This window comes from Phialemonium atrogriseum (genome assembly GCF_030411735.1).
Source record: "Phialemonium atrogriseum strain 8032-3 unplaced genomic scaffold QBC33scaffold_61, whole genome shotgun sequence".
Lineage (NCBI taxonomy): Eukaryota > Fungi > Ascomycota > Sordariomycetes > Cephalothecales > Cephalothecaceae > Phialemonium > Phialemonium atrogriseum.
Genome location: NW_026848198.1, coordinates 35,012 through 53,123, shown reverse-complemented (window position 1 = coordinate 53,123; position 18,112 = coordinate 35,012). Strand labels below are relative to the sequence as shown.

General features: G+C 54.5%; 9 protein-coding genes across 9 annotated transcripts; 4 read left to right on the top strand and 5 right to left on the bottom strand.

The window, feature by feature from the left end:
* Nucleotides 1-25: 25 nt before the first annotated feature.
* On the bottom strand, nt 26-2,187 carry QBC33DRAFT_553476 (uncharacterized protein). Its single transcript, XM_060429415.1, has 3 exons — nt 2,147-2,187; nt 1,944-2,088; nt 26-1,881 (listed from the first exon to the last, which is right to left on the bottom strand). The coding sequence occupies exon 3, from the start codon at nt 1,876-1,878 to the stop codon at nt 250-252; it is 1,629 nt and encodes a 542-aa protein (XP_060277887.1). The 5' UTR covers nt 1,879-1,881; nt 1,944-2,088; nt 2,147-2,187; the 3' UTR covers nt 26-249.
* Nucleotides 2,124-2,935, bottom strand: QBC33DRAFT_553474 (uncharacterized protein). The gene has a single exon (XM_060429414.1). It carries the CDS (start codon nt 2,742-2,744, stop codon nt 2,217-2,219), a length of 528 nt encoding a protein of 175 aa, XP_060277886.1. The 5' UTR covers nt 2,745-2,935; the 3' UTR covers nt 2,124-2,216.
* A 1,281-nt stretch (nt 2,936-4,216) lies between these two features.
* On the top strand, nt 4,217-4,823 carry QBC33DRAFT_564541 (uncharacterized protein; the record flags this gene model as incomplete). The annotated part of the gene is made up of 2 exons (XM_060430397.1): nt 4,217-4,681; nt 4,770-4,823. 2 exons carry the CDS (start codon nt 4,217-4,219, stop codon nt 4,821-4,823), a joined length of 519 nt encoding a protein of 172 aa, XP_060277885.1.
* Nucleotides 4,824-5,173: 350 nt separating this feature from the next.
* Nucleotides 5,174-7,138, bottom strand: QBC33DRAFT_337524 (P-loop containing nucleoside triphosphate hydrolase protein). Its single transcript, XM_060423717.1, has 2 exons — nt 6,776-7,138; nt 5,174-6,683 (listed from the first exon to the last, which is right to left on the bottom strand). Exons 1-2 carry the CDS (start codon nt 7,040-7,042, stop codon nt 5,238-5,240), a joined length of 1,713 nt encoding a protein of 570 aa, XP_060277884.1. The 5' UTR covers nt 7,043-7,138; the 3' UTR covers nt 5,174-5,237.
* A 145-nt stretch (nt 7,139-7,283) lies between these two features.
* QBC33DRAFT_337521 (uncharacterized protein) lies at nt 7,284-8,619 on the top strand. Its single transcript, XM_060423716.1, has 2 exons — nt 7,284-7,790; nt 7,868-8,619. Exons 1-2 carry the CDS (start codon nt 7,363-7,365, stop codon nt 8,541-8,543), a joined length of 1,104 nt encoding a protein of 367 aa, XP_060277883.1. The 5' UTR covers nt 7,284-7,362; the 3' UTR covers nt 8,544-8,619.
* A 767-nt stretch (nt 8,620-9,386) lies between these two features.
* Nucleotides 9,387-10,801, top strand: QBC33DRAFT_553468 (NAD(P)-binding protein). The gene has a single exon (XM_060429413.1). The coding sequence runs from the start codon at nt 9,533-9,535 to the stop codon at nt 10,322-10,324; it is 792 nt and encodes a 263-aa protein (XP_060277882.1). The 5' UTR covers nt 9,387-9,532; the 3' UTR covers nt 10,325-10,801.
* A 2-nt stretch (nt 10,802-10,803) lies between these two features.
* QBC33DRAFT_520236 (cytochrome P450) lies at nt 10,804-12,338 on the bottom strand (the record flags this gene model as incomplete). The annotated part of the gene is made up of 6 exons (XM_060426355.1): nt 10,804-10,887; nt 10,928-10,929; nt 11,127-11,367; nt 11,397-11,776; nt 11,822-12,212; nt 12,288-12,338. 6 exons carry the CDS (start codon nt 12,336-12,338, stop codon nt 10,804-10,806), a joined length of 1,149 nt encoding a protein of 382 aa, XP_060277881.1.
* Nucleotides 12,339-12,929: 591 nt separating this feature from the next.
* Nucleotides 12,930-14,812, top strand: QBC33DRAFT_337494 (uncharacterized protein). Its single transcript, XM_060423715.1, has 3 exons — nt 12,930-13,086; nt 13,159-14,657; nt 14,738-14,812. The coding sequence occupies exons 1-3, from the start codon at nt 13,027-13,029 to the stop codon at nt 14,760-14,762; spliced, it is 1,584 nt and encodes a 527-aa protein (XP_060277880.1). The 5' UTR covers nt 12,930-13,026; the 3' UTR covers nt 14,763-14,812.
* Nucleotides 14,719-17,409, bottom strand: QBC33DRAFT_553461 (glycosyltransferase WbsX-domain-containing protein). The gene is made up of 3 exons (XM_060429412.1): nt 16,888-17,409; nt 16,208-16,812; nt 14,719-16,093 (listed from the first exon to the last, which is right to left on the bottom strand). The coding sequence occupies exons 1-3, from the start codon at nt 17,355-17,357 to the stop codon at nt 14,862-14,864; spliced, it is 2,307 nt and encodes a 768-aa protein (XP_060277879.1). The 5' UTR covers nt 17,358-17,409; the 3' UTR covers nt 14,719-14,861.
* Nucleotides 17,410-18,112: the final 703 nt, after the last annotated feature.

The window sequence follows — 18,112 nt, the reverse complement described above, 5'->3', positions numbered from 1 at the left end:
CAGGCGAAATTTCACCAATCAAATTGCTCAATTCCTCGCACGGGCCATATGGCCGTACACGGAGTGAAAAACGGCCGTACACCGAGTGGAGCTCTATAGCAATACAGTACAGTGACTAGGGCAATAATTGTAGACTGTTCCACCCTCCTAACCGTGCTTCTTTGCACCAAAAATGGTAACCCGACTTGATGGGGCATCCCTCGTAACTTCATAAATGCTTTCCTCATCGTCATCTTCTCCGCTGTTCCCTCACTGCCCATCGTCCCCACCAACCCCGTCATCTTCCGGCTCGACAATCCCAAACACATTCGTAGACCGGCTCGGGGTCTCGTCCATCCCTTCGTCGTCACCCTCATCATCGCCCTGCGTTGCCATGTGTAGCGCCGCGATCACCGGGCTAAGCAGCTGCTCAGCCGTATGCTCCGAGAGGTGTTGTTCGAGCTCGGCGTTGTCGGCGTCGGTATCGGCGTCAGCGTCGGCGCATTTGTCGGGCGGGAATGCCTTGTCGGCCTCGCCGTGCGGGACCTGAGCTATGTTCCGGGCCAGGAGGTTCATCATAGACGTCCGTAGGTAATCGCCAGGGGACGCCCACATCTCCTTGCGGCCAAACTCGAACCGGTCGTTCCACCAGCCGGGGACCTCGTGACGCTGGCGAAGGAGGATATTTGTGGCAAAGCGGAAATAGAGATATCGGGCTGCGGGGCGGAAGTCGGTGCGAAAGGTCAATTCTCGCCCATGGAGGGTATTCTCTTCGCCTTGGCCCCTGTCTGCGTCCTCATTTGCTAGATAGTGGACCTTCCATGATCCAGGGGTGTCTCCGGGAACAAAGGCAATCTCAGCCTGGTCCAGCAGCTCCTCGTATACCTTGAGCATGGGTATCCCGTTGGCCGGGTTCCAGAGGTGCCCTCGGGGGTGGGTGGGTTTGCCAAAGAACCGCTCTGCGACGACGTCACCTATGCTGTGCCTAACGAGATGGGCAACGCAGACGGAGCCGGGGGGGTGGAAATCGGCGGTAATGGCGCACCAGGTGTATTTTTCCGTCTTCTTGGGCACGATCTTTCTGAGCTGCACGCCGTCGTACAACCTGAGCACCTCGGCTCGGAACCTGCCCTGGTCAGAGTCTTCCCGCGAGACCTTGAGGACGACCGTTGATCTTGGTGGTGCTTTGAACCGGTTGAGTAGCCCGTCGATATAATCCCACTCAAATGGGTCAACGGCCTTTTGCAGGGCAAGATCCTGCCGCATCTCCGCAGTGAGGAGCAGCCGGGAATTGTGCAGCGAGATGACCTTGGCGCGCTGGTTACCAATTTCCACCTCTTGGTCTCGTACAAGGTTGTTGAACTCGCTGGAAGTAAGTCCTGTGTCTCCCGCGTGGTATTCAGCCTGCAGGATTGTTCGGCTCTTCTCGAGCCTGGTAAGCCGGTCTTGATGAAGAACCAAGGTTTCCTCCATTAGGTTCTCATGGAGGTCTCGGACGTATGATTTAAACCGCGGCGTCGTCTCATGGCCGTATGTCCGCGATCGCTTGGCATCCTCGACGGCCTGTTTGCTCGACTTGGACACGTCAGACCATCTCCGTTTCGCTGCGCTGTGGCCCTCTTCTTCGACGTCGAGGGCTGCACATGCTTCTGCGCTGAGGCACGACCGAGCACTGGGGAGGGAGATTGGAGATGTGTCGTTTATATTAATCATCCCGGGAACCTTGTCCGGCGTGGCAAGCGTGGTGGTGATCTTTGCGGCAGATGGGTCGTCCTTTGGCCCCTTGCCCTTCTCCTTCTTCGGGGTCGATGGCGATTCTGGGTTCTCGGATGCCGGTGGATCATCCACAATCTCCTTGCCCTTGCCCTTGGAGCGCCGGTTGTTGCGGCCAGATCCCATGGTCTTCGTGGCGATGGCAGTCAGTAGTTTGGAATGCCCTGTCGACGAGATGCACGATAGCTTACTCGATGATGGCCAAGAGGGCGAGATCGTAGTTCTGAAGAGATGGGCTAGCCAGGTAGTGATGGAAAAGGTTGTGGAAAAGGCCGTGGAAAAGGAAAGCCGTCGAGTCTGGTGGAATTTGAGGCGACAGACAATAAAGTTTGGGGCCTGAGGCGATGCTATGAGTCACCCCGCTGGGCACAGACGGGACTGTACTGTACTGTACCTGTACCGTAATTACCTTACCTAGGTACCTACCTACCTACCTACCTTAAGATAGGTAGTTAGGTAGGTAACTAGGTACGCGAAGCTTCTAGGCTACAGTAGGGACTTTCCACGCTCAGGAATTCGAAAACTGTGCTGTGCATGAAGCATCCCTTAGCATCAGTCCAGGCATCACGTTCGGTCTCGTGCTTCATGAGCGTTGACTTTGACTTCACGCTGCCGGCCTTCCCCGATACCCCAGTAGACGCCAGAACCAGCGCGAAGCCGGTCGGAGAGGTTATCTCACGGATGTTCCCCATCCGGCGGCTCCAGGGCCCATTGTTAGGGTTTTCTGGTGTGCATCTGCGATGCTCTCTCTCCGGTCGCCTATCCCTTTTAAACCAGAGCGTTCGAAGGATGCGGTCCTGGCATCCATGATCGATCAGTTCCTGCGTTGATTCAGTAATGTCCCCTCGATGGCCCGCGGATGCCTCAAGGACCATCTTCAACTTCCTGAGATTCTGTATGTCCTCCGGGTCCTTGCCGAGGAAGCATCGCCTAGGCCATGACGTTTTTTTCAGCTGAACTGCATTGCCCAAGAGCAAACGGATGCAGGCCATAGTAATATAGGAAACCGGCGCTTGGATGGCAGGGTCGTTCTATCATTTATCGGTGAATTCGTTGTCGTCATGCTGGAGGAGCCTGACTTGCTCAGCCCATTAGAGAAGCTTGAATTTCTCAATCTCGAGCTTGGTGAGGAGGATGACAAAATCGTGCCCGAGATTGCGTCGAGGCTGTGAAGAGGGCGAAGAGGTCAATCGCATACTTGAAGCAGTTGCGGGAAACAAGGGGGTTGTAATTATCTCAATTAGCTAATTAACAGAAAACCTTACGAATACGTGAGGCGGCTTTAAGTTTTGTCTCTTGTTTAATACACTTTAAAGTTAAACGCTTCGCTTCTTGTTTAGCTAGAGTTCAATCTTGTCGTTAGTCTATTTGCTTGACATGTGATCCCTGCTGAAGGAGTTAATTAACAGGAGTTTAGGACCTTCCATTTATGCCCATGGCATGCTGTGATCACCCAGCGCCTCACCTCTAGCTCTAGCCTTATCACCTTGCTCAGGTTATGCAAACTACACAGGCCAAGGAGTCGTTGAAAGACCCTGCTTCCAACTGGGTACGCACTTTGAGTCGCACACTGAAAGCGTCCCCCAGGACACTTTCATACTTCCGTTTCCAATAACCATCGACAAGCGATCCGCCCGCGATGGCTTCGGATACAACCCGCCCAAGAGGCCTAAAAAAGCTTTCTTAAACGTCTCCGCCATCGAGTTCACTCGAGCTCAAAGTCTAAGAAGAACACACGGGGACAAGATCAGGCCTGTGAATCAGCAGGCCTCTACCGTAGACGCTCCTGTTCTTCCGACTCATCGTCGCGAAAATACCTCAACGAGTGTCGAGGGGGAAGATTTACACTTGACCAGTGACCCTATCAAAGACGATGGGGAGCATCGTAACGGGGCCAAGGTTAGAACTTCTTTTTAATAGCTATTGAGAGATAGGCGTTTCACTGACGCTTCTTCCAAGGACTATCAACCAGCTGATCGACCAGCCGAGCAACCATTCTCCGAACCATCCTCCGAACCAACCGTTGCGAATAGAAAAGAAAACGAACCCGAATCCGCACTCGTGGCTCCACTGGCAACCCCTGAGGGTCCGGCGGATGAAGGGGCAAGCCCTCAGCACGAAATTGCCTGTATCACCAGGGATCCTGAACAAGCTCTCGATGGGAACTCCCATGTGTTGCCACCAAGTGGTCCTGAAGTCTCGGAGGCTGCCATGGCTCCAGTCACTGAAAGAATTCCTACACCGCCACACAGCGGTCATGGAGAAGATGGCAGGCTAGAGGCCGCGGTGTCTATCACCAGCCCCTTAACAGAGTCTTGCGATGGCTCAAGTGGCCACGCCATTCACGTACCGCCATCTCCGACCGCATCCTACTCTCACCGAGTCTACATCAAAAAAAGAGCCGAAGCCCTGGCCTATGCTAGGAAGCTGACTGGCGTCGAGGGCAGAATACTGCTGTGGACAGATGCCTCAAGCATGGGGGTTTCTGGCTCGGGAGCATTTGTTTTGGCAAGACACTGGGGATTCCTGGAAGGTGCACACGTTCGTTGTCGGCGGACTGAAGGGCATACATGAATTCGAGAACCTAGCCATCTCCAAGGCGATGGAGTCGGCACTTGCGGATGCTCGGGGAAAACCGCTGGGATCGTTCGCTGCGGTGAGCATCATGACGGATTCGCAGGCCTCCCTCCGCGAACTTCAGCGAGTCTACGGGGAGAAGAAGAAAGCAGTGTCGAAGCAGAAATTCGTGGCCAATATTTTGGCAGTCGCCCAGAAACTCGCCATGCTCCGAGTTGCCGTTGAATTCCATTGGGTCCCCTCCCATGCAGCCATCCCCGGCAACACTATTGCCGATTTCTGGGCGACAAAGGCATACAAGAAAGCTGGAGGAGTCGCCACGGGCTCAACAACCCTGATCCTTGACTTGCCTGTGGCGAAACACTGCGGATCATGGGAGAGACTAATTAATCCACCGAAGTCCTTGTGGGAGCTTGATTCCGTGCTAGAACCACTCCCAGGCCCAGCCAGAGGCCGTCGCCGACCAACAAGACCCCAGCGACAGAAGAGTATAACTGACGCTGCAGTTGCGCCTCCTCAGTGGGCCACGGCAGAAACCCAGCTGGATGGGCCAGCGATGCAGGTTGCCACATCGACGACGAGCATGACGGACAAAGGAATGCAGACACTCAGCGAGGATGCCCTCAGAGCCTTGAAGAGGACTCCTTGGCCGTTCGAGGTCATGGGTCGTCTTCACCCGGAGATGGTAAGGCATGGATACTTTCCAACCGCGAGGTTGGGACAGGTGGGACTTTCTCCGCGCTTGAAGGCGAGGATGACTTTTTATATTGCGACTAGTTGAGCCGAGGTTGCATTGAGCGATCATGGTTCTGGCTTGAGTACACAGCGGGCGGTTTTATTGGCGAACCTGGAATCGGAAATGGTGTTGACGTTTACCGGACGCGTTGGCTTCTTCATTCTCTAAATCTTTAGGCGGAAATGTAGTAGTATCTAGTCCCAGCATCATACTCGAGAAAGACCTCCTTATCCATCCTGCCGACATCGATGACAATCTGCTGCCACAGATTCAGCTCGTAAGCCTCGGGCGCCGGCGCCGGCGTCACCAGCGCACATAGAAACCTTTGCGCACCGTCCCCTCCGCCTCCAGTGCCGTTGTCTTCTCTCGTGCTAGTATGCTCATCACTCTCTTCTGTGGAACTCATCACGTTATTGCCAAGAATATCTGGGATGGCGGTCCCCTGTTGAACAACCTCGACAGCAGGGCAAAGTACGACCGCCAACTTAAGGTCGTCGTCCGGCGGCATGCTCCTGCGCCGTGTTAAACAACGGTCAGGAGGAGAAGGAGGAGGACGAGGACGAGGACGAGGTTGGTGCTTCCAGCTGACGACCATACCAGGGCGAATGCGCTCCTTGAACGGTACTGCCATAGCCGTGGGATCCAATAAATCCCGGCTCGACGTCAATCTGCTCGTCAGTGTCAGGCGACCTAGCATGGTGGTAGTGTTAGGTTCCGTCGTTAACTCGGCGCCGGGATCTGCTGGCGCAGGAACCAGAACACGCAGCATCTCAGCGTACCGCAGCGTGTTCTTGCTTGACGCTATATCAGCCAGGCTCGGATTGACGCAGGCTACAACGACCGTCTTGCAAGCTCGCCCGCCAGCAGGGTCAAAGACGTGTTTCAGGACCCTGGTGAGCGCGCTTCGTCGGAACGGTATGTGTGGTTTCTTTTGCTGGGCTGACTTCGGGCCGCCGCCGCCTCTGATGAGAGCGTCCAACTTCACCTTTCCCAGGATGCAGTCCTTCAGCACCGATAGGCTCATGTTGATCTCGCGCGTCTCGCGCATCCGGTCGGCGCCGTGGACCGCGACATCACGAGCAGCTTCGGAACCGGCCAGATCGATCAGGTACAAAAGCCCATCTACAGAGTCGTCAGTAGATGGGTCCTTGATGCGGATGCGGCATATGCTGTGCGAGCGTGAGGAAGCATCGTTCTTCTGAGTCGGTGCCGTCCGTCGAAAAGATGCTGCGCGCTCAATCACGTCCACCACCTCGTTTCTGCCTTGCACCTGGTACTCGCTTGCCCCCGTCCATTGTGTAACTCCAAATGAGTCTTCGAGGATCGATACCGGCTTGCGTGAGTTGAGCAAGTCGTAGGCCGAGTTCCCGGCAAGATCAATGATGCTGATGTAAATCTGTCTCTGGCCCTCGAGACTGTCGTCCGTCAACGACCCAGCAACGAGTTGTTGAAGCCGGCTGACTGTAAAGGTCTTGCCAGAGCCGGTTTGGCCGTAGGCGAAGAGGGTTCCAATACCGCCATTCCACGCGAAGGGGACCAGGTGTGCCACAAGATCCTCGTAGATCTCCTTGGTGCTTGTCTCCGAGTTGAAAAGCCTGTCTACCTGGTAGTTGAAAGACTAAATTAAATGAGTCATTTAGTTACGATTAGCACGACTGGCCAGCAGTAATCAGCCACAAACGGCGATTGCAAAAGGTATTTCTTCGTTACCTTGAGTATAGGCCGTCCCCTCGGATGGTTGTAGAGATCGTGCATGTCCACCACACCAGTCTGGTCAGAGCGGGGAAAGACAGCACGTGGGAAGCCTGCGGCAAGGTCCTCGTTCAGCAGAGGCCGGATTCTGGCGCCGACAACCAAATCTGGACTGGTCATTTCTGTAGCCACCTTGGTGGTGGCTATCCGAGCTTCAGGCGAAGGCCTGAATGCCCTGACCAGAGTCTGATATAGAGCAATGTTGTCGAGATAAAATTGGTCCATTGTAAAGGCCGAATAGAAACCGAGGATGGATCTTCGGACAGCAGTAGTTTTGATATGATTAAACTAGCGCTTGGGGTTCGAGGCAAAACGGTGCCAAGAATCCTCCAAGATGAAACACTCACTGTCAGCCTTTTTCTGAGCGTCCTCGGTTGGTGGTGGCTGAGGTGGCTGTGCTTCGAGACTCGGCAAGGCAAGTTCATCAGGCTAGGCTGCAACCCACCCCCCCCCCCCAAAGGCTTCAATCCCAACTAACTTCAGCTTCAGTTCGCTGACCTTTATTTTCCCTTTTGCCTCGTGATGTCCCGCTAGACTCAACGAATATGGACCCATTGTCTGTTTCTGCATCTGTTATCGGTCTCCTCGGCGCTGGCGCCAAGATCACCAGCTTTCTATTCACATTCGTACAGAATGCGCGCGAAGCCCCACGCTTGGCGCAGAGCCTTCTATGGGAGATGGCAGACATCGCCGCGGTGCTGGGATCTTTACAGTGCTATGTGAGCGGAAGAACACAGGCATCGGCGGAACGGGGGGCGCTTATCCGGTTGGAGCAAGTGTTGACCACCTTGACGGGCTGCGTCACGACGTACTCGGACCTTCAGAGGATCATCGATGACCTGAACGTGGATCCAGAAATGGGCGCCTTCGATAAGCTCAAGTGGTCGAAACAAGAGTCGAAGATCAGTGTTATTATGCAACGATTGCAAAATCACAAATCATCACTCACACTAATGTTGACAATCTTGCAATGGTTAGTCAGTAATTATTGTTTTTTTTCTTCTTTTCTTTCAAGCTACCAATTGATAATATGTAGCTAACAAGACCAAGTCAAACAATGCAGGAAGCTGAAAGTTCAACTCGCCGCCTCTGTCTCCTTGTCGAAGAGGTGGTGAGAAGCAACTCGGAACTAGCTGATCGAATCAGGGGATTGGAGCGAGAGGGCTCGGTAATCGCCAAATCTACAGCTGGAGGAGACGAAGTATCGACCATTTGCCCAAATCGGAATGCAGAGGCGGTTTCGTTTATCGAGACCAGCGAATCTGCTTTGCAATTCACCTTCGAGCATGACTTACAGGCATCCCATGTTTACAACCGGACAATCAACCGGCATTCCCTGGCGTCCTTCACGAGCACAGCGCTGCACACAACGGCCCTATCTGTTTTCTCAAACCTCAGCCTATCGCAAGTTTCCAACATATCTTTCTACGCCCTGCCTGTCTACGCTCTTGATCTGAGCAATAGCAGCTGCTACATCTTCGGCCAGGAAGGAGCCCTGCAAAATGTTCAGAGCCCCCCGTTATCCTTGACGGCAACAGCTTCCGACGATGCGCAACGAAAATCAAGCAAGCCAAGGCCTGAGACTGTTGAGTTGCACCTGCAAACCCAAACGCCCACGAGGCTTCTCGGCCGCTTTGCACGAAGGTCTAAGATAAGCCGACCGATAAATCCCGTTCACGTTGTCCACGTTGGGTATAACCAAATCACAAGCGAGTTCACTGTATGAACCCCCACGCCCAATTATTTACTCTGCACCTTTTCTGTAGGCAGACGACAAGCTAACCTCTGACTTTGAGCCTAGGGTCTTCCAAGAGAATGGAAAACGTTGGTCAGGGAATCGAGGATTGATGGCAGAATTAGAAGAGCCAGGAGTCTGTCGCCAGGGCCTTTTACTCGCAGCCACAGTTGCCGCTCCCCCGACGAGGCGAAGATTTCGAAAGGTCTAAACCAGCTCCCAGGCCAGCTATTCCTCCCACAACTCCCAAATCCGCGGATGGTATCACCACTAGACCTCGCTCTCTAGTTCAGGAGGAAGTCGGGCTCATATGAATGGCCCATGAGTAGCTGGAAGTCGTGTCGCCGAGTTTACATTATAAATACTTTGTCTTAGTGTTGTTCCCTTCGGGGGAACAATCTTAGCGTACCTAAAGCGAGTACTATTGTTGTTAAAAGATCCATCATCCCATCCCACAGGTCCTAATGTTGGGTAGCTATCGATAAGAGACGGGGGTTGTTAAGATATATGGCCACATGCTGCCATTAATATTGCAAATCTGGGACGAAGACAACATCATATCGAAATCGATAGTCCCGGAGCTTTGGAAAGTTTATATGGGGGCGAGGAAAGAAAGAGAGATAATATGGCAGGGGATTTGCCACCAGTCCGAGGCCGCAGCCTATAGACGACATTCCCCCGTGCTTTGTCACCAACATTTGATGGCGTTAATCGGATGTGCGTCCACATCTCCGACATAGGTGGAGATAGACTGTTAAGTCCAGCAAAATCCGACCGAAATGGCACTTTGACGACATGCGGCTTGGGCATATCAGCTGAGCTGCTGTAGGTCTACGGCACGGTTTGTATTGAGTAGCTATATTTTGAGGGTTAAAGAGATGTCGTTTCGCATAACAACCAAGTCAAGCCCGCAATCTCGACCGTTTTAAGCTTCACTTCACAATCCAACTTGGCAACATTTCAAGCGCCATCCTATCACCATGTCGGCACCAACTGGCAAGTACCTCTCCAAGCTCGCCAACAAGCGTGTCCTTGTGCTGGGCGGCACCTCGGGCATCGGATTCGGCGTCGCCGAAGCAGCGCTCGAGCACGGCGCCGAGGTCATCGTCAGCAACTCCAACCAACCACGCCTCGACGCCGCGCTCGCCCGCCTCAGGACCGCCTACCCGGACGCCAAGATCCGGGGCTACACCTGTGACCTCTCCGACGCGGCCAACGTCGAGGCCAACGTCGACTCCCTCCTCTCCCGCGCCGCCGCCGACGGCACCAAGATCCACCACGTCGCCTTCACGGCCGGAGACAGCCTGCCGGACCTGAACCTGGCGAACGCCACCGTGGCGTCCATCAACGCGGCGATGGCCGTGCGGTTCGCCGGCGCCGTGATCCTCGCCAAGCTGCTGCCCCGGTATATGGACCTCGACCCGGCGAACTCGCTCACGCTTACGGGCGGGACCAACACGGATAAGCCGTCGGCCGGCTGGTCCGTGCTTGCCGGGATTGGTGGGGCGGTCGAGGCTCTGTCGAGGGGGCTGGCCGTGGACCTGAAGCCGGTGCGGGTCAACTTGGTGTCGCCGGGAGCGGTGAAGACGGAGTTGTTCGAGAGGTTCGACACGGAGATGGGTGGGCAGCTGGAGGCGGCGTATAAGGCGCACACGACGACGGGGGAGATTGGGAGGCCCGGGGACGTGGCTGAAGCGTATATTTATCTGATGAAAGACCGGTTTGCCAGTGGGGCCATTGTGAACACCAACGGGGGAAGGTTGCTGGCTTAGGGGGCTGGTGCTGCTTGGAGATGTTGCTGGGTCTGTTACATGGATGGAGAGTTCAAGCCCTGTAGAGCTGCTAGTTCTCTCCTCCGCCCTCTCCCCTCCGTTTCGAGACATGTGTTCAACAACAATCACATCATCGACTTTCCCCTCAACTTCAACTCGACATTTAGAAAAAGCTCATCCGATCGTCCGCTGAACAACATGCATTCCCAAAGCTCCTGGGGCTAGGCAAGATCAAGGCTACAGCAACGGGCCCTGGCGCGAGTTCTGCCTTTTTCAAGTGTAAGTACGCCCGAAAACAGTAAATAACACTCAACTTCCACGTAAACTCACTCCTTGCGAGACTAAGGGGTGCGCTAATTAGTATCGTATAATTACTCTTATTATAAGAGAGAAAGATCGAAATAGCTTTAGCTAATTAGGTATAATTAGCTGATGCTCATCCGTCTTTGCATCATATCCTTCAATCCCAGTTACGATGGCTAATCCCTCATTTGAATGTCCCTTTGGTACATGAACCAGGCACTGCGGGACTCCCATTCACGATTCGGGTCCTTGACTTGAATCTGTAATTAATGTGGATCACAGTCAGCTTGGTCAACTTACATCTGCCGCGTGGCAGGGCAAGTTCAGGTGGGCCGGAACCGGAAAATGGAATAATGAGAGAAAGAAAAGTAAATATACAAACATAATATCTGTAGCATGACCACACTGTGAGGGAGGGGTCTTGACCTCACATCAAACATGCTGTGCAAGGTTGCAAAGAGCTTGTATATCTCCAGCTTGGCCATATGCTTCCCCATACATACGCGATTGCCAGCCCCAAACATGAAATCGATAGTCTCCTGCATGCGGCGTCGGCGGACCTTGTAATCTTCGTCTGCCTCGCCATCGCGCTGCAGCCAGCGGTCTGGGTCGTAATCATGGACATTGGGGCCGAAGACCCCCGTGTCTCGGGTCACAACAGCAGGGTAGATGCCAATCTTGCTACCCGCCGGGACGAAGCGGCCGTCAGGGAGTCGGAACCCTCCTTCGGGCACGTCGCGCTCGAGAACCAGGCCAAAAAATGTGTGACGCGCAGGGTTTCGTTGATGGCGGCATCCAGGTAGCTCAGCTGTCTGAAGTCCTTCCATTGGGCAGGCAAGGGGAGACGGGCGGCCTTGAGCTCGTCAACAAGTTTCTGATACTTGCTGGGGTTTCGACCCAGGTGATAGATGACACTGCGCATGGCTCCTGCGGTTGAGTCGCCACCGGCCAAGACGTTTAGCATGAGCCAGTTGACCACCTGATTGTCGTCCACGAAATCTGGGCACGTATCCTTCATACCGTTGTACTTCTCCATGAAAGTCTCAATTCCCTTTGGCCTGACAATGCCGCGGTTGGCCAGGTCTTGCTGATACTGGGCCAAGGTCCGCACCGTGTAGACGATGGGGCAGCATTGCTTGTCAGGGTTATCTTATACCAAGAAGACAATGGCGTTTGATGTTACCTATAGCGAACCAGAAGGCGAAGGCGATGGTGATTGAAGGCTCTTAATAATAATTTTAGCGTCGGACCAGTTGCTGTGGAGGTAAAAGTTGGCAAAGCGGAAGTAGGTTGCCGCCTTGAAGAAGGTATTCCTCGCCGACACAGGGAACCGAGAGGCATTGATGGATTGGTCCTGGCCATTGGCACGATTTGCAAGACTGTCGAAGGTCTTGTAGAAACCCTCGAAGTCTCCTGGCGCGATCTGATTTGCTGCGACCAGCATCTCCGAGATGTCTGACCCTTCGTAGGGTGCAAAGCTGAGGGCTTCGAGAAGCTGGAAATTGAAATCCGAATCTGAGCTAAGAGGATAGATCATATTATCCGAAGTGTCTATTGTGTTGTCCTGCCATTTAGCTGTATATCCCTGTCGAGGCAAGTATGACCCTTTGCCGGACGTTAGCATAAGTCTATTAGGTGAAAGAGACACGGGGAGTCATACCAGAGAGAGGGTTAGCGTGTTGAAGAGAAGGACGGAGCGGAGACACTTCATTTTGACTCTTCTGCGCAGTTCAAACGATGGTGATTATCAATTATTTAATATCAATGCTGGCCTTGAGTATTGCAATTTGATAGCTGTCTAGCCCGGATTCTAAGAGAGAAGAGAGAGCCGAGACGAGATATTGTACATTTTTATACTACAGCAACACATAGTGTAGCCTAAGAAAGCAAAGAGACGTGTAAGAGAGTCTCACGGGTGACGACACCTCACTAATTAGAGAAAGCCTAGAGCTGAGGTTGATCACGACATTTGATATCGTGCTGCCTTACTAGAAATGGAATTCTGCTCAACGCCTTTGACAAGTAGGAATAAAAGATAAAGCAAGACTATAATAACTATGGAACCTGTAAGCTGATGGTTGATCCACGGCGGCAAGGAATGATGATCAATGACGTACGCGTAAGCTGACGCGGGGGCAATGCAATGGCTTGATCTTGCGCCTAACCCCATCAGGCATGCTCCTCGACACTAGTTCGTCCTCCTGACGAAACCCAACATGACATGAAAAACATGGGTTACATATTTCAAGTCTAGCAAGCGACGTTTTCTCCAGTCTGGCATGCACTTCGACACCAAGTCTCATCCTAAAACCCGCCTCGACCAAAAAAAAAGATTTGCCTCTCCAAGTCTCTTGTCTGAGTAGAGCCCTACTCTCTGCATTCCCGTGCCATACCACAATATGGTGTATCGCGGTAAGCCATCGACGGCATGTGAGATCTGCCGTTGGAAAAGGCGAAAGGTGACGGCGCATTTGATGTTGGGAGTAATTAGACTTGGCAAGCTAACAAGCTAACATGGGGTTTAATTATAGTGCGACCAGGGCCGCCCAGCGTGTGGGCAATGCATCCGAGGAATGGTGGCTTGTCCAGGATATCGAGATCTATCCGGCTTGGCGATCCACAACGAGACCAAGGATGTCATTCGCAAAGCCAAGGCTTCGAATACTAGGAGGCGAGCCTCAGGCCTCGACCCATCAGAGGGACCTGATTCACACACATCTTTGCCGAGTAGCACGTCGCCCGATCCTCCGAACGGACTGGATGTAGCAGCGCCGCCAAGCCAGCTGTCAACATCACTTCAAGACGTTGCCGTGTCGCACTTCGTCCTCGCCTACGCCCCAAGTGGCCAGTTCGGCTACCTCCCAGACCTCGTCGATCCCGACGTCCTCAACGCCGCTGCAGCCATATCAGGGACAGTACAGGGAAAAGTCACCACCCCTCTTCCACGCGCCATATTGGCTTGTTCCTTGGCCACTCTCTCGTTAACTCCAGCCTACTCGTCCCGGGCCATTCTTTCCATCGCCTACAAGACCTACAACACCGCTATCGCGTCTCTCAATGTCGCCCTCTCCATTCCTGCCACTTCCGCACTCGACGATACTTTACTATCCGTCCTACTACTTGGCCTCTTTGAAGCCGTGCTCTTTCGTGGCCGCAAGAGCCCCACCTCCTGGACTGCTCACACCCACGGTGCTCTCGCCCTCGTAAATATGAGGGGCATAGAGCAGTTCAGGACCGACCTAGGGAGGAAGATGTTTCTACATGCCTCTCAAAACATCCGGGGCAGCTGCGCCCAGATGTCAATAGACCCTCCGAGGGAGCTCATGGAGCTCCAAGACCTGGCAATAGCGCAGAAGTTGCTCGATCTGCGAAGGGAGGTCGGGCCCCGGATAGGCGTGGCGATGGAAAAGATGGCAAGCATGCGGGCTAAAGTCATCCGGCTTGGTGGCTTCTCTTCGCCTCGGTCTCGCAGCATCATTATGAACGCCTTGGAACAAGATGACGAGGTCACCAGCATCATAAGAGATGCGATGGGCAACCAAAAGATTGTGGCCGATTATCCTGTCCTGGTAAGGCATCAAAGGGTGCATCCTCGACTTGCACGCATTGTGATGATCTTGCACTCGGTTAGACTGCTCTTCAACACATTCGCATACCGGTCTCTCACCGAATCGCCGAGATGTGGTTGCCACGTGGAAGATAACAGGACCGTCACCGACGACATGGACCACCTAGGGTGTCTTACCGAGAATCAAGAGCGAACAGTCCTTCAACTCGTCACCTTGCACGGCAACGAGGCCGTGAGGGAGATCCTCGGCCACGTTGCGTTTTTCACGGGGCGGCACTCCCAGGCGTACCTCCAGAGGTACCTGATCTGGCCACTGTCAGTCATGGCAGTTTCGCCGCTTGCCGCCCAGTCCGCGCGTGGTCTTGCCTTGGACCACCTACACGGCATTGGTCGGCAGTTTGGGCTTGGGCAAGCTGAGCAGGCAGCACAGATGGTTGAAGAAGCCCGGCCTATGGAAGATTGGTATGCACTCCCGTCCCGCAGTTGGTGGTTTGATGTCGAATTACTAGAATACATTTTAACTCACCAATTGTACCGTCCAGGCTTCATGTGCACATTCTGTCTTGAGGGTCCGAATTCTCCATGATTATGATCATGCTGTTGAGTAGCATCCTCGTGCAAAATTATGAGACCACGCTTCAGCTTCATACATCCCGCCCCGCGCCGTCACTCCACCTTTTTTACAGCCTTCTCGTATTGATCCCGTGACATGCGCAGACAGAAGGGATCCTCGTGGAACCTCTCCATATCCCAGCGCTTTATATCCCAGTCAAAGTCGGTCGTGATGCTGCTCAAGCTATGGCACCCGGCCGTATGCCTCTTCTCATTCTCCTCAAAGTTCGGAATGTCGAGCCAGAAGCGCCCCGTTCGGATGCACGCCGCATACGTCCACCCGTGCACAAGCCCACCACATCCCCCATTGCTGTTCCCTGACACCGACGACGATGATGCCGGCGGTGTGATCCACCTCCACGCCTCGCCGCCGGGCCGCTCCGCCAGACGCCGCAGGAACCCCGTGCTGTCCGGTTGGGATCCGGCCAGCTTGTGGCCCTCGCGGCGCCACCGCTCGAGGTTGATGAACGCCGCGCCGAGGTCGCGCAAGTCCGACGTTGGGCCCATCAGCCGGCAGAGCGGCGTGGTGCCGTCGTCGACAAGGCGCGCGCAGCGCTGGTCCCAGGCTATCCTGGATCCGGCTTCGGCTTCGGCCGCGGCCGCGGTCTCGGGCGATGTAAAGCTGAAGCCGATGATGTCGCTGGTGCCGCGGACGGCCAGGTCGAAGGTGGCGGGCTCGTACGCGCCGCTCGACGTGGTCACAAGCATATACGCTGCAGAGGCGCACCCGGGACTGATCTTGTCCAGGTTCGCGATGGCCCAATCGGTGGCATCCATGCCGTCAGAGTGGTGGTTAGACCCGGGATCGTCGAGGACCTCGCCCGGGATGTCGGCCAGGAAGATGCGCGGGTCGAAGGTATCCAAGCCATGCATTTTCAGGGCCATTCTATCAACGCTCGTTACTGCCGGGACGACCACGGCTCTCCACCGCTTGTTGGACTGAGCCCGGAGGGAGTGAAGCATCCTGGGAAGATCAAAGGGGTGTTGCCACCGCAGTTTCGTTGCGAACGCCCGCACGATCACGCAGACATCAACCTCTTCTGCGCCTGACTTGATTTCCTTCTCGAGGGCTTCGCCGGCCTCGATCAGGTCGTCTGCCCACGGCAACGTCTCCGCCACGTCCACGGCCTCCCGGAAAGCCCTCGAGTACTTGTCCCCCCACTGCAGAGACGGCTCGAGGACATTCCCCTCGGCCCACTCGTTCAAGGCGTTAACGAACAGGAAGTTCTCTTCCCCCCTGGGATTTGGCTCCAGCTTTATGCGCTGCATCAGTTCGATCATGCTCACTGTGTGTGTGTGTGTGTGTGTGTGTGTGTGCCATGTCAGCCAGTTCTCTCCCTCTGCCCAAGTTGTGCCAGGGGGGAACGGATGTGGGGATAGATATCATTTCCAGCACTTACGTTTCCATAAATAGGGGTGAGCAAACACATCGGCCGAGCTGCCACCGTCCGTGGCGTGACGCGGCGTGTTGTCCCAGGTCACGCGGGCGCCACGGTGGTACACCCTGGAGAGGCGGTTGGTGCCAACCCACAAGGTGCTGTCCTGGCCGCCACCGGAACGGAAGCCGAACTCATTGATGGCATCGGCGGGGCCGCGGCTGTTGGGGTTGTCCGGCTCGAGGCGCGTCTCGATCACGTCCAAGCCGCCGAGGCCCTCCTCGACGGCCCACTTGCGCCAGGCCGCGAACATGAGCTTGCCCATGTGGCCCATGGCTTCGGGCTTGTAGACCATCATCTGGACCTTGCCGCCGGACCGGATGTAGTTTGGGTGCCGGAAGAAGGGGACCATCCAGTCGAAGTGGACCCGCCAGTCGGTGATGCCGCCGTACTCCTGGGCCAGCAGAATGCCACTGCCGTCGTTGCCGTCCCACCGCTTGGTCCATGCCTCGTTGGCCCAGTTGAGCATGAAGGGAACGTCGGGCTGACCGTCGTGCAGGATTGCTTCGAGGACCTTCGCCATCACTGGCCGCCCGAACCAGTAGTGGTGGTAGGCTATGCCGTAGAATCTGCATGAGCTCTTGCGCGTTAGTAAATCAACTATGTATGCAGGCGGGTGATCTTGTGGACAGGGTCAGACGTGCCCGCTGTCTCGTATGAGCTTCGCATATCGTGCCCTGGTCGAGTAGTCTAGCAGGTTGTAGTATCCCACCTCTTCCGTCGGCCGCAACGTCTCGAGGCCATGTGGGTTGTGTGTGACTTTCTTTACGCTCACCCACTCGGTGAAATTCGTGCCCCAGAACTCGTCATTTTCCGGGATGGGATGAAACTGAGGGAAGACGTAGGCGATCGGCTTTATAGAGTACCCATTCGAGGCCGGGGTTTCTGGCTCGTGCGCCACCGACGACTCTGGTGCGGCTGGCTTGGGGGCAGCGGCGGCTGTGCTTGGACTTGAACTTGGACTGCCATACTCGACTAGCGCCAGCGAACGTTCGAGGCTCCACAGATGCTGGTGTAGAAACCCAAGGGCCCAGAACACCGACAGGAGGATGACGAGATTGAGCCTCCAGCCGCGCAGGCTGTGTATGAGCTGCACGATTGCCTGGAAACACATGATGCAAATTTCTCGCTGTCGTATAGCAGGCAATATGGGAGTTCAAATAGCAACAGCCCGAAGAGAGGAAAGTATCGCGGGAGAGAGGGGCATCCCCATATATTTATGTTGCGAAGGAATGCACATCCTCATGTTGCTCCCTTTCTGCCACTAGAGTGATGAGCGGAATATCGCTGATGTTTCAAATCGCTAGACATGCCGTTTGTTGTCATTTAATATGTCTCGGACACACTCTCATATATGTCTCAGTCCTGTCTTATTCCATCTCGTTCCACCACGTTCAGCTTAGACATGACTGGAAATTGTGCGGTGGCGGGGAAAATCACGAGATAATTAATATAATCATGAGCTTGTTGATTGACGTGACAAGCTTTTACAGTCTGTCAGTGGAAATAATTAGGCAGAGGCCCAGGAACTGACGTTCTAAAACCGGCCATTCCTGCCGCGGTATCATAGCCTCCCTTGAAGCCAGCTTCTACTGTACCAAGTACGGTGGCAAACAATACCTTGTCCGTGGCCCGGTCAGTGGCTCGTCATTAGCTTGTAAACAACCCCACCCCAGAGGAACAGGTCTGTCTTCATATAAGGTTGGTGTGTCGTCTCTGAAAATGCTTAAGGGGTGAAACGGCTCACTGGTTGTTGCCTTGCCAAGGTATTGTTTGCCACTGTACTTGGTGCAGTAGAAGCTGGTGTCAAGGGAGCCAACAAGAGAGAGGGAGAGGACTGGGGGGCCTGGGGTTGAGGGTCAGCCATTC